General features: G+C 41.4%; 1 protein-coding gene across 18 annotated transcripts in view; it reads left to right on the top strand.

Annotated features, from left to right (window-relative positions):
• LOC125954042 (plasma membrane calcium-transporting ATPase 1) overlaps positions 1-15,000 on the top strand; it is a 52,674-nt gene that overhangs the window by 35,226 nt on the left and 2,448 nt on the right. For 17 of the 18 annotated variants that reach the window (XM_049684010.1, XM_049684000.1, XM_049683998.1 and 14 more), the window contains one exon: positions 1-2,731. This exon is cut by the window's left edge. Coding sequence is in view for 1 of the 18 variants with exons in the window: in XM_049684015.1 (XP_049539972.1) it covers positions 8,350-8,387 (38 nt within the window). In the remaining 17 variants the exon portion in view is untranslated. Of the gene's footprint in view, positions 2,732-8,349 lie in introns of those variants that run through there. The other variant, XM_049684015.1, reaches the window with a different exon arrangement.

The following is a 15,000-nucleotide window of genomic DNA, read 5'->3' as shown; positions in this document are numbered from 1 at the left end:
TTTGCGTTCCGTTGTGGTTTTTCCTTTTTTTCTTCATTGTGTGTTGAGTTATGCATCAAACGATACTATGCCGTGCCGAACATCGTGCCGTGGGTCGGTAACGTAGTGCGTTAAGCAGTAGGAGCAGTATAGTACTCGCTGCAGCCTTTCTCGCTCCTTAACCTACCTTCTCTTTACACTGCCAGTAGTCTGGCTGTTCTTGGTGTTGCTCTAGTTGTTGTTGTATTTTGTAGCTAGTATTGATTGGTTTGGGAAAATTTGACAGCACAATAACGATAAGTCGACGAAAGGACGACGTTGCATTTGATTGCTAAAAGTTAGCTGCTGGGATCCTGGTCAGATCAGGTTACCTCTGTCTTTCGATATTCGCTTTGCTTTTGGCTAGGGAAAATTAAGGTTTTTGATTGCAAGTGAAGTGTTACACATGTATGGTTTTGTTAATACTAGTTGTGCGTAAGAGTGGCGAATATATATGCTAGTTGAGCGTGCTATGGCGTGCGAAGAGGTATACACCTCCTTGAACGGCCCTCAGACCCGCATGTGTTTCCTGTGTGTGTGTGTGTGTGTGTGTGTGTGTGTGTGTGTGTGTGTGTGTGTGTGTGTGTGTGTGTGTGTGTAAAGATTTTGGTTTGTCTCATTCGTTGGTTTCATCAAATTTGCAGCTGCTAGCTAGCTGTTCGTAATGAATGCGATTGATTGCCAAAATTAGATGTACCCAGAGTGTGTTGTTAATTTGTTTAGCTAAAAAGAAACATTTGATTGCCCTATGCACCCCACGAACCACCAATGGCGCACGGTGTCGTTCTTCTGGATTGTTTTCCATTGTCTTTCGATTGGTCTTTCTCGTCAAAAACGTAAAAATGTGAAAGGAAAATATTATATGAAACCAGCCAGGGTACGTGTGAACGTTTAATAACAGAACGATTTGACGAACTTGTCTCATCACCACAACCAGCACCACCACCCCCACCACCACGACACGCGTAATTATCGATAAAAGCAGGAAGATCAGGCAGGGCTAAAGAACCATCGTCTAACATCAATGCTTTTGCACCTGGGAAAACGGCGCTCGTGTGTGTGAAACCCATTATACCATATCTCCATTCGATGTAGTAATGCAACACGCACTGTCTTAATGCACGCGACCAATCACCCCCAAAACTGTTGACTGTTCACTACTAACCGATTCTAAGCATTAGTGCGTTCAGTGCTAGGTTGTTGGCTTGTTATTAGTGTTGGATACACTAATTTAAACTAACCCAGATGTGCGCATCTGTAGCTATGCCGGCAGGCGAAGAAGGTTGGTTTATCCTTGGCTGGAGGAGAAATTATTGAACCATATTCGATCGTATACACGCGTCTACTCAAGAATTACCTCGAAAGCCACTAACTGAGAAAATGATTCAATCTGATTGCGATAGTTCTTCATAAAACGGATTCCGTACCGTTCCGTTGCATAGCGTTCCGTACCGTTCCGTTCGGTGGTACTATAACGAGTGCTAGAGTTCACTATTAGTTGTAAAATTTGCGAGTCATGTCCGACGACTTCAGATTCATGGTATCGATTATATATCTGGAGAAACGAAATAAACGAAACAGAACGAACACTGCTGAGTGTAATAGATAGTTAGTTAGCTACTAGTAACAATAACAATGAATCCTTGTTATTATCGTGGATTCGGGTTAAAATTTACGCAACTAAACAATACCTAATACACATAAACAAAATTATCTACGGACCAACCATTAGCACGAATGTTGCCGCTGTCAGTCTCGCACCATTTGTCTCGCGCTCTAGGTGTATTCCGGTTGATGTTGTTGTTACACTGTTGTTGTTACCTAGTTTAAGTTTGTATTTCTTATTAAACGATCCAAATCGCAGGTTCCCTCGTTAAGTCCAACCAACAGAACCCTCGTTTTCTGTTCTTTTTCTTTGTTTTCCCTCGTTTGAATCCCTTCCAGCACGTTTGGTGTGTCGCTGCTGGTGTTGATGAATGTAAGTGGCGTTTGCGATGCACATTAAACAAGGAATGAATTTAACACGAAGTAGCAACAGCACAAACCTCCCCGGGGGTCTTAAGGGATACCAACTAAGTAGGACAACAAGGAAAGCAAGCGGTGGGCGATACTAGATCGATGATCTAAAAGAAGCAGAATGAGCGAAGGCCAAGCGCTACGATTCACTTGAGGTGATGTTTTTGGTCCTCTAATGTACTTCACTTCACTTGTCGCAGTGTATTAGCATATGAGCATTGATTATTTATTATAACCACTCAATTATTATTGTCCATAAGGAAAAATACGCCTAAGGCCAGGCAAAGGGTAGTACGCTACTGCATGCTGCATCATATTATAATCAGGAATATTTAATTTTATTCTCGTTCTTAACGCGTTTTCAACGTATCTGTTCCAGTTTTGACATTTTGCAATTATGCTTTTGGCAACAGAGAACAGTTTCTGATAAAAAAAAAAAAACAGCCAGCAAGCCAGTCCCCTCTCATCCCTTAACGCATCTCAGTGTTGTTAGTTTGCACGCGATCTTAATCAGAAACGGCTTTTCCGTATTGTCTATGTGCCGTACGGAAGCGAAAATGATAAAAAAGGCAAGAGCAGAGTATTTGTATAAAAAGAGAAAAAGAAATAGAAAACAGACAGCAGCAGTGTTTAGGAAGCATAGGATTGCAGTAATTATGTGTTTTATTTGTTTGTGAAATAAAAAAGGATCACTTAAGAGTGGTTATTTTTCAACGAAAAAAATCGAAAAACGGCAAAACATCCTAGAACCAGAAGTATTTTCCTCGCTTTTGCTCTGCCCGATCCCCATTTTTCCCTATTAACACACCAGTTGACTCATAAAGGATGAAAAAGAGAGAAAATTAAATGGAGAGAAGGTCGAACTCAAGCTTCAGGATGCAAAAAGATGAGGATACGTTGTATCCAGACAATCGACTGGCGTATTAAAGTGATCAGCAACGGTGTCGTGCTCCTGTCGATGTTCATTGCGCTCTGCTCGATTGTACTTACCCCATGGCGCCTTAGCTACCGCTCACTCTGCTGTGTATTTTTCTCTCTCTCTCTCTCTAGGTTTGTAGGTTGTTTGCCTGTTGTGTATCGTTTGATTCGCTCGATATTACGTTGCCCTGTTTAACCTGATACCATTTGCGTTTGTCAGCTCCCTTTCTTTACATCTTTTCTTCGATGCTTATTCCGTAAGATGTCGACGAAAGTTTGATTAGCGAGAGATGGTTCATCTGTATTGATCTTTACGATAAGGATTCGGATTTTTTATTTTTCTTTTTAAGACGTTTCTACTTACGTTTATATCATTTTTAACTTAAAGACACAGCGTCAAGGTTTACATATGACTTCTCCATGTATGTTGTCGATGGTCAAAGGTATAATAATTGTTTTATTTTTCTTTTTTCATTTTGTTTGATGTGTCTCAGCTGTTCATTTATTGATTTGATTGTTAGTAATATGTTTGTTTTTTCTTTTTTCAGCTAGATGCTATGCTCGTTCGTTTTCACAATGAATGTGAATATTTGTGTGTTGTCTGTCGCTCTGTTATGCAGCGCGAATTATTATTATTGCTTGTACTCTTTTTTTATCTAATTATTAATATATTTTTTTAAATTTTATTTTAGCAAATGAGAGAGGTAACCAAAACCACGAACCAAAAATTCCATTACTACCACTAACCGCACATAAAACACAGCTGTATCGCTTCCAATCCAGCAGAACTATTCATCCACTAGCTAGCAAGCAGGGGCGCCTGTCTACTTCCTGTGATAGAGTTCGAATCACGCGAGCCACCAACTCACACGATAAGAATACAAAGTGCCAAACTCAGAGCCAAGACCAAAATGTTGTTCGTGCGCTAGCTTAGCTATCCGTATAAGTTCGCTTTACAAAGCGAGTGGAGCAAGCGGTTAGGGACCAAGTGCATAACCCACGGAACAGAAAACAACAACCGCACACTTTATCACTCTTACACATCAACACCCACACGCTCCAGCTAGGCGTCGCTGGTCGGTGACGGTGGTAGATGATACCGAAAGGAAAGATAGAAAGGGATTGTGCAAATTGAGGCAGTGGAAAAATTGGAACCCAATTCGGCCCCCGAGAAATTAAACCGAGAACATATGCAAGATATCGAATATCGAACGTACCCCGAATGCCCTGGCTGATGATGAATAGGGATGACCTGCCAATACTACTACTACTACTCGTACGTGTACCTGTGTATATGCTGTATGTACAGTCCTCGTTTTGTGCATTTGATTACTCCGTTTACCTCACCTGCGTGCGTGTTTGTGTGTGTGTATGTTCTTTCTCCTTTCCCTTTCCACATCTGCATGTACTACATACCACCTTCAAGAAACGAAGGGAAGTGGGTGGTTTGGTTCAGATCGAGATACTAATTGTGTGCTACTAGTGTCAAATGCGAAACCCAAGTATGTTTAAGAATAGCTGCACAGCAATCGAGTGTCAGATACTATAACCGTGTATGTCGGTGCGTGTCTAAGGGTGCAATTTCGAAGGCATATATTTTCCTAGAACACTAGGAAACTATCTCATGTTCATAGGCAGGGATTGGGGCACATGCTATCGTTAAGTAGTTCGTAGTCCGATTCGAGATTTGACGTTTAGTACAAGTAAATTAGCAAACTTTAGACCTAGCCCAGTCACTGTTCAGATTCCGGAGTGTGTGTTATCGACCACAGCCCGTTGAATCACTTCGTGTTCGTGTAACTCAAATCCAACCTCCGTCATACTGATTCATCGCGCAGAGCTTGCGAATGAAATACCATCCGCTCCGCTGCTCCATCATCATAAGCGCTTCCATTCGTGCTCGATTGTATTCTCCTTATTTGAGGGCAAAAGTTTCCCATTTCGTTTGCCATCAGAGTTACTAGGGTTGTAGTGAAAGCGCGGTTGCTAGATCCTCGCAGCATTGGTAGGTGTAGTCATGAATTTTCTGATGTAGACTCGATTAGTATAGCATGCTACATGCCAAAAGCTAAAAGGATATGTTACACGGAAGCCGCCTTTAATTACTTAAGAACTCCTATGGTATTTCTTGTGAACGACATCAATGGAGGTTTTGCTGAGGGGCTCGCTTCAAAGATACGCTTCAGGCGGTGCTTGGCTTTGGTGAATCGGTGAATGTGCTACCATTACTGAAGCAAGCTCTGGAATGATGCATCCTGATAGTGCCTCCACTCGAAACCGATCGAGCTAACGCAGTGGTAGAGCCATCGCAATACGTCGGTTGAACTTTCTTCTATAGCCGCTACAAAGTCACCTAACCTCTTTAGCCTAATAGTTCCAGCTAGTAGCAGCAAATGTTTGTTGAATGTTCTAGATGTAGAATTGTAGACAACATCATATATCAATCGCGTAGTCGAATCACGAACATAGTTCAATGGAATATAATATCATAATTAATTAATTGTATTTCCATACATAGCTTACTAGCAAACTGTTGCTCGAAACTGATAGATTGTTAATACAAACACAGCGTTTCGTTAGCTTTGTATGTGTTTCCTGAAACTATACTTTAATTTTGCCTACTGTTTTTGCTAGTTATTTTTTTCTTTTCAACTGGTATATGCTCGCTTGAGAACGTTGTTTTTTATTTGTTTAGTCGTATGTTTGTTAACGGTAATTCATACGTGGAAAATTTAATAAATGAACAGTGCGACAGTGATAACTAAACTGTTGGTAAACATAAAAGGGATTATCATCTCAATAAGAGTGAAATTCGATGCAAACACCCAGCTTCTATTGACTGATAGTGATAGTTCTGTGAGGATCATTGGTTTTCGTTTTCTTTTTCTTCTCATTTTCTCATTCTCTCTCTCTCTCTCTCTCTCTCTCTCTCTCTCTCTCCGCCGCCAAGAAGATAGGGGAATACGTACACATGAATAGTACTTGATCATTTGAACAGATCTTCAGCGACTTTTAGGAAAATCACGAGACAATCTGCCCATCATCTTTCCATTCGCTGACCACACTCGTTGCCATTTTCTATTTTAACTATCATCCTTTCTCATATCCTCCTGTTTTCACTAATCGGTAATCGGTTTCGGTAATCTTTTCTTCTGTCTTTGTAAAAATATATTTGAAATCTTTCCGTGAGTCTCTAATTGTTTTAGTTGATTCTATTTCAGCATTACTTGAATCGTGGTCTTTAGTATCCTTTTGGTTCTGCGATGTTCTACTTCAATATCACCTTCTTTTCTTTTTTTTTATTACGATATGTTGAATCCTATGTTCTGCTCGTTGTATCTGTATGTTTATCTGTGTATGATCTATACGCTACTCTCGTTCTCTCTCTGTTTCTGACACTTTTCAAATTACACTATATCTCTATATCAGATACTTAGGGAACAACGAAAAAACACACTTTTATGTAAACTACCGATATACCATACCCATTGTTTCTCAACTACTACCTCAAATCACGACATATAATTGGTTGTTTTGTTTGGAGAAATCAATGATAGAAGAAGCGTTATCGCACTCAATCGATGGTGATGCTCCTAGTCTGCCAGTTTCTCTTGCTCTGCTCACATCACGTAACGGCGATGCGATTGAATAAAAAAAAATCAGAATCTATTATTTCAGAGATCAGTGGTCACGACGAGAAACTGAAGACGTTGGAGCGCATCCATTTCAGATGAACGACCGATACCGTAACGCTAGAATGAAAAGAAGAAAAAAAGAAATCTGTTTCTACTTTATTTTGTTGAACCTGTTATTTCGCTGTCTTATTTTCTATCCCTTACGATCCTTCCGAAATTCCTAAACTCATGACTTGCTGTTAACTACGGCAACTCTCACCTGTCCTTGCTCCTCTGCTAATTCCTACTTCGGTTCTGTTCTAAGCTAACTAACAACTGCTGCTACTACTGCTTTGCCATCTTCTGAGCCTTCTGCGAAACTTTGAACAATTTAAAGCTCTATCTCTGTCTTTGGCTTTGTCTAATCTCAAATTGGAATCAGAAGTGTTGCCATTCATAGGGCAAATGATTGATGGTTGATGTCTCGTGGCCGATTCGGGTGCACGACTGATTTAAACGAGTGAATAAAATGGATAATCACTGTAACAGTAAGACAAACAATTAAAAAAACAAAATAATTTCGATAATGGGGATCGTTTTATATTCGTACCTATGCAATTGCTGTTCTAGTTTTGTTTATTACATTAATTTCGATCCCATGTTGCCCTGCACGGTTCACCTTTTCATGTTATCACCGTAGCATCTTGAACAGTCTGTTAATGTTGAAGCCAAGGTTGATGTTTGTTGGATTCTTACTGATATTTTGTCGTTTGGTCCATCATGTGCACCGACATAAGCCCAAAACTGAAACCTACATTCAAAAGCGTTCGCTTCTTTCGATATACAACTGTAAATATTAATTCAGTCACAAAATCGCTCCAAATATGAGAAACACTGTTCATCCGATGTACAGCACCGATAGGAGACGATGGAACAAGTTTCTGCCAAACATAACTAACTTGCTGTGCTGAGCAAATATTTGATGGTGTTAGTGAACAAATTTAACCAATATCTGCCTACTGAACACCAACCTTCACACTTCTGTACTTTACGTTCACTGGTTTATTCCAAAAGAGATTACGATTTGCACTTCCTTTTCAAGTCCTTCCTTCCTCTTTTAATCACTGTCGCAAGCTTTCTCTCTCTGTTACTATTCACCATTATACTGTTTCCATTTCTTCTCCTTCTTTGATAACAACACTCTTTTTCTTAATTCTTATTGGTTGCTTTCTTTCTCTTTTTTCTCTTTCTGGTTCCTTTATTATTTCTTTCTTAATTTAGTTAATTTTGATGTCACTTTCTCTTCTCCCTCACTTCTTCGCGTTTCTTCTTCTTCTCTGCTGACACTTAATCTCAATGCACGCTCGATAGGAGAATCGGATAAACACGATCTCCAATCGCTGCTGTCTCTTTTCTCTATGCTATATATACATATACAGATATACACAGGCACACACACATACATACACAAATATATCTATATATTAAAAAAAATAAATATAAATATCTGTCTATTTCTCTATCAACTCCAAACTATCCTAACCCTATCTCTTCTGCGAAGCTATCTCTAACAGTACTAACATCTACCTTATCTTGAAGCCTACTTTTCCTTGAAAACTTTCCTGCTTTCCAGCTACCATAATTCCCTCATCTCTCCCACCCCCTCCACTCTCCAAAAACAATCCCACTCCTAGCTCCTGAATCCTAATGAAATAAAAAACTCCAAATTTAATCGTTACTGAAATTTTTCTCTCAATTTTCCTTTCTTTTTAATTTCTTGCAGAAAAATTTGCGGTTTGGACAAAATCGACAACAGTTTAAAATCAGATTCCTCCCTTTGCTCTTGAATGTAACAGAAACGAGTAGAGAGAACTCACTGAATGAATGAGGAAACACAGACCACAGGCGAGGCTCGAGGCGGATTCGAGTGTGAGGAAGGGGGCAATACATACCGTTACACAGTAAAACGCGTACGATTTGAATCGAGCACCTGCGTCATCCCCGAATCCAGAAGGAGGAACCGCACATAAACCAAGCAGCTGCAAGAGGACAAGAGAAATGGAAGGAGTTAGGGATAGGGCGCCCCCTTTACGGATGCTGAGGCCCAACGCGAGACAGGGACAACCGCTACTTGTTTCGCCAGGGCGCAGTAGACAGTAGTGATCATGGACAGACGGTAAAACGGTGCAAAGCGCAATCAAAGAACCAAAATCTAAATCGGATAAAATGCAAAAAAATGATGATAGCGTTATGAAATGGAGAAAAAAAATGAAACAAACTAGAGACCGATAAAAGCAGATAAGGCGGCAGATTTATGCGAGCCTATTAGAGCGAGCGAGCCGCTGCTGAGCGGAAGAAGCTCATTGTAAAGTGTTTGCTTCTCTTTGCTTTGTTTTGTATTATAAAAGAAAGGAGCAGAACAGAGAAGCTCGCGTTCGTGTGAGGTCGTTTGACAGCATTTTCACGAGAATGATTTGTTGCGATAGACTTTTGATCGTTGGTCCGTTGTGAGCCCCGTATTATTATTACTAAGTATTGTGTTCAATCTAGAATTCGGGCACAATTGTTCTAGGCAAGGTATGCGGACAGGTCTGCTGTACCAGTCAGTCAGAAGGCACGCCATGCGACGTGTGGCTTTTTCTTTGTTCGCCATTGACGCCAGGTGCTGTTGGAGTGAATCGAGGATAAGGTTTTCTGGGCACGGGCATCGTAAGACACAGCCTGAATGCAGATAGCGGTCATATCAACGGGAACAAGGCATGACTACCTGTGCTGCCATGTAGATGAGCGTCAGCGGTGACTGCATGGGTATTAAAGATTCTAGATTATGCTATGGGCATGTTATGTAGGATCGACGATTGGCCGGGTTGAAGAGGACACTGGAATAGACCGCATATGGTTTATAAGTCATTTATACACTCATATACATACACACACATACACACACAAACGTTAACCATAGATCTGAAAAGGTTTGCGCAGCGCCCTACTACTTTATGCGATATTCCGATCTGCCATTTTCAATTATTGCGATGGGTAGAAAATGATGAAAGATGCTAGAGCTGGTTCATTTAATTAACTAAATCAAACGGAAAAGTCTCTGGATTCCTTCCGTACAGCTTTCCTGTGTCCTCTAAATTTAAATGCCTACTGGCTGTTTTGCGATCGCGATAGATTTAAAACTCAACCGTCATAAATACATACAAGAGCATTGGTAGGAGTCTGCTGTACTTTGTTAGATGGTTCTAATCAGGAAGCACACTGAGCATATACGGATCTACTTATGTTAACGGTGGAAAAACAAACGAATTCGAAAGCAATCAATTGGCAACAGGCGTGTGGTAGAGGACAGCCGAAATGACAAAAGCGTCCGGAGGATAGCTTTGGTGTTCGATAGAGATAGACACACTGGTCACAGCCGGGTCGCCATCTAATCGGCAAAGAACGAAGATCTGTGATAATTTTGTGCGACTATACCCGAGCATCCTCTGTGACTGGCGGCAATGCATCCGTATTTGTGTTTATGTACTAGCGTTAGCGTATGTGTGTGTGAGTATGTGTATGGATGTGTGCATAAGTGTGCAAAGGCTTTTGTCTTGATGTCCGATGCCCTATCCTGAGAGCGCTCGATATTCGGTGTTTAGTTCGGAGACGTTTCGCATCGGCTGAGTCGACATTCAGCAGACATTGAAGATGAATAGCAACAAGCTGATCTTTTAATCTTTAACGGTTCCCGAGTGCCAGTGCAGAGGCACAGAGAAAGAGAGAAAGAGAGAGAGAGAGAGAGAGAGAGAGAGAGAGAGAGAGAGAGAGAGAGAGAGAGAGAGAGAGAGAGAGAGTCTTAATAAAAAAGTATTCATGAGTGACTGAATGGATGGTTGGATGGCATGATCGAGAGATCGAGAGCTTAAGAAGAGCGAACGTTTTCAAATGTTTCGGTGCTTTGCTGGTGAGGCATATTGCTGTGAATGGGTAAGCGGTTGAACCGATTGAGCCCGTCCTCAGCAGTCTCGGTCTCTCCCAACAGTGTCGTGTGAAGCACTTCGAACCGGTGGGAAACGACAGTTTTCTTTTTTTCTTGTTGATTAAGCATAATTAATGCGGTTTTTACGTTAGGGTTACCAAGTTACTAGCGAATGCGAATGACGACCACCGTACTGCCGTCACGACTAGTGGATATGCCTTCTCCCGGAGCATGTATGGAGCATCACCTGCCCCCACAACCCCCACCCTTCCCAAAAAACACTACCAGTTATACTAGAAAGTTACAAATTTACCTGTAAGAGCGTAGGAGTGTACCCGATAAGGTTCGCGCGCAGGGGCAAGGGGCATTATCATGGAATACACGGAGCACTTTATTGTAATCATTCTCTCTATCCCCCGTAGCCGTTAAACAGAGAACACAGTAATTGCACCGAGTTTGGGATACTGCGCACGTAAACGACGACGAAGGCAAAACAAGTGCATACAAACTGCAAGTGCAACAAACGTTACAAACGTTTTCCTTAGTGCATCAGAAGTTTTGTTAATATCGAATGAGGGTACACTGTGAAGTTGCTCTCATGAAGTAGTGTGAGGGCCAATAGTGAATAATAAACGTGTAAAATAATGAAAATGCGATTGCACTACGCGGGTCTTTTCTAGTCACAAGCGGAGGCGTGCCAATGTGTAAGGCAAGGCAGAAGGTGTCGAGTGCATCCGGTGGTAGAGCGTAGCGTTAGCAACACGGTACTGTTTGATTGGAAGACATGTTAACCGACGACGTTATGGTGTCAGGTTCTAGGTTTCTCCATTCGATGGGGTTCAATCTGTTGCAGATCGATCACAAATGTGCTAGCTTCGGCCTGATGTGACTCTTCGCCTACTACTAACAGTTCATCAAACGAAATCGCTTCAACTTCAGCGGTTATCGCACACGATGCTGCTGGTCATACAGCGTGGTACGAACCTTAAGGATACAGCTAAAGTATTATTAAGCAAACCACATTCAATCCCACTAAATGCGAACAGTTCAACCTTATCCGAGTGGAATTAGTGTAGCTAATACCGACAATGTAGCAAGGGACGGCATTTTTAATGTGGCCAGTATTCGTGTGTAGAGAAGCAGAGCAACCGAGCGGCGAAAACAACATGAGCTGCCCCCCGAGCTCACTCACGAAACCCTGTACTCTAAAATTGCTGTAGCGCTGTACGCTGTAGTACGCGAAGTACGCTAAGCTGTCGTTGAAGAAAAGATGCTCTGAGTAGCAGAAGAAAGCTAGATGGAATACTCCAATGGAATACTTTTTCGCCGAGACAGGGTAGCAGAGTGGGCAGATAGAGCAATAGCAATCGCGTCGCCATAGGGCGTAGTAGATAGAACCAGCAGCAGCCAACAAATAGTCTCGCCACTCCTTTTTGCTAGAAAAGCCGAAGCAGTTGAAGTTTTGGCATACTCTTTCACTCAAACCAAAACAACCTTACACATAAATTAACTAAATAAAATAATCACTAAACTAAACCTGAAAGTAAGAAGACGTAGGGAATACGAAAGATGGCAAAACGTAACACCAAATGTAAAAAAATGACAAGAACACAGTAAGAGAACAAAAATATATAAGGGAAACAGCGAAACCTACAACCAGCATCTCCACCCGACAGGAGCTCTTGAGAGACTGTTTCGTAAAGATGGAATGCTGGAGGCCACCTAATCTACTGTGGAGATCGCTTTCTTCGTTCGTTGTTCATTGTTTATCGCAACCGTTGTAACTGTTTGTTAATCTATTCGATAGTGAGGTGAATGGTTGAAGCTAGGAACGGTCAGTTTGAAAGGTTACTATCCACTGGCAAACCCCGTCCTTCGCCCGCTCCTCAATCTACCCAAAATCCTTCACCTTTTCCCATACCACACTTTTCAGTAGTGCATTTCGTTTCCTTCTCATTTTCAACCTCTGCAGGATTTTTCTGTTTGTTTATGAGAAAGAGAAAAAGAGAGAGAGAGAGAGAGAGGAGAGAGAGAGAGAGAGAGAGAGAGATAAAGAGAGAAAGAGAATGGAAAAATGTAACGGGATCACAACAGCAATCCTTTCTCGCAACGTGATTTATGTTACGAGATAGCATTAAATAGATATGAGCGCATGCCTCATACATACAAACACGCATATAGCTGATAAGTATTACGGTAACAGGATGAAGCTGAAGAAAAGGAAGATTCTGCACGCGCCACTACCATAAGCAACATGGTTCGTCAGAAAAAAAAGATACGGGAACCAACGAGAAGGTAATATGTGCGCGTGGGGTGTAAAATTATGATTATTCTCATTCGATTAGGCCAGGGCAGCCTAAGGGTGGCTATGTCGCCTACCCGGGCATTAAAAACATTTCTAGTAAATATTGTAGCAAAAGAGTCTACGGGAGAGAGAGAGAGAGAGAAAAAGAGAAAGAAAAGAGATAGAGAGAATGAGAAGATTGTGAGAGAAAGAGAGAGAGAGATGAGAAAGTGTGCATACTGAGGTAGCAGCGGTTGCAATCGCGAGGTGACTGTTTTAAAAAATCATATATACTAGAGAAGGAACTCGCCTTCTCCACGGTTTAGGTTGTCTGGCCGCTCTTGCTAGACCTTTGCGCGCTCATGTGTTCCCATTGCCATATGCAATTGTGCGGGCAGATCGCTTATCTTACACTGTGTTAGGCAAAACTGCGAAATCGCACACACGATCGCACGCTTGGTCACACAAGACATCATTCTCGATGGCGTTTCACTCCAAAGTAATAGTAGAGGTTTGAGTAAGCAGACTAATGAATAAACAACCTAAACCCAGTTAAACCAAAAAGGAATGGATAAAATTTAAATGAAACATATTTCCACAGGACATAACTTTTACAACTATATCATCACAGAGCAGCACGAACGTAAAATGCAATCGTTTCGCATTATCGAAATAGCTGGGCGGGCAATAGAGAAGCTTCTAGTAACACGGAGCTACACAAACCATTATTGAAACAACAGTTACAATAGTAAGCGTTATTGATCGAGTTTATCTTGTTCGTAAAAGAGTGGTTTGACTTACGTTCTTCTTAAGTAGCTTCGTGCGATAAGCAACCAGCAACAATTCGGTAGAGAGTGCATCACATTCGTACACTTCGTACTTAGGCTAGTTCTATCGATATTACTCGGCCGCTAGTTTGACGTTTATGTTTCCGATTGCGATTCCTTACTTCATTATTGAGTTTCAGTGTCACATGCTCATTTCAAGTCTGCTCTTAACTTCCGTGATTTTCTTGCTTCTCTTATAGTTGATCCGATTGTTGTTTTTTAATCTCATTTAGTTTTATTTAGTTTTTCTTCATTTTTCTGCTTCTCTTTCAAAGCACGCTGGTGAATAGTCAATCCCATACATGTTATTTTTAAACTGAATCCGATCCCGACTGACTCTTCTACTTTCTACCTTCTTCTTTTATTCTGTTTGAATGCAGTTAATAAGAGCAGTTCACAGCCGTAGAGGAAAGTGTATCTTCGTCAGTACGTTGAACCATGTGCCTAAAAAAATAATACCAAAACCGAGTTTAAATCTATTATGATGTTCGATTTCCTCTACCTGCTGTTACTCCTCTTAAACGGTTTGCTTATCCGTTCGACATTCGACGATTCTTGCGGCTGTCTGCTATGTTTTTACCACCGTGTATTACCACTTTCGATTTAGACCAACGCTTGTACTACCGATGTTATTACCGAAATCTTATTCTAATTTGCTTGTCAGTGGCTCACTCTATTCCTTTCCTTCTCTTTGTCTCTCCCTCTCTCTCTTCTCTCTCTCTCTCTCTCTCTCTCTCCTCTCTGTTTGTCTCAGCGATCTTTTGCTCCCCAATTTCGATAGAAAAAGTCTAAGAAATAAAGCTTTAAAGAGAATGTACGGAATGTTTATAAACGATTCCTGGCCGGTTCATCGGCCTGGCATTAAAGAAAAAATCGTGTGTGTGTTTAAATGTGTTGATAGGATAATTTTCTAATCACCTTCGAGCAGAGGTCCACACATAAACATACTCACACACACACAGGCGATACGTCCTTTGCATACGCCGGGTTTAGTTGTCGAGGTTCGTTCGTTTCTGTGACGGCGAGCTGCATGTTCTTTCTCAAGGCACTCGTCCTCGTCATCGTCGTCCTCGGGGTTACTGATTCTGTTCAAACCTTTTTATGTGAAAAATCTAGATGTAAAACCAAGAGCCTTCACCAGTTTCAAAAGGAACTTTGAAATTGAATAGGAAATAAAATCTAAGCGCGAGACTCACAAACCAACCATTAACCAAGCCCTCATACAATCGCTATCAAAAAGGTATGGCGCTAAGGCGCGCACGAAACGCATGGTGATGCTGTGTGGACCCTCTTTCCCATTTGTATCATAATGGCGCCGGGAGGGGGGAAATGAGGGCTTACGCGAAGCATTGTTCATTT

This window comes from Anopheles darlingi, chromosome 3 (genome assembly GCF_943734745.1).
Source record: "Anopheles darlingi chromosome 3, idAnoDarlMG_H_01, whole genome shotgun sequence".
NCBI lineage: Eukaryota > Metazoa > Arthropoda > Insecta > Diptera > Culicidae > Anopheles > Anopheles darlingi.
The sequence above is the reverse complement of the archived record's forward strand: the minus strand, read 5'-3'. Positions and strand labels throughout refer to the sequence as shown.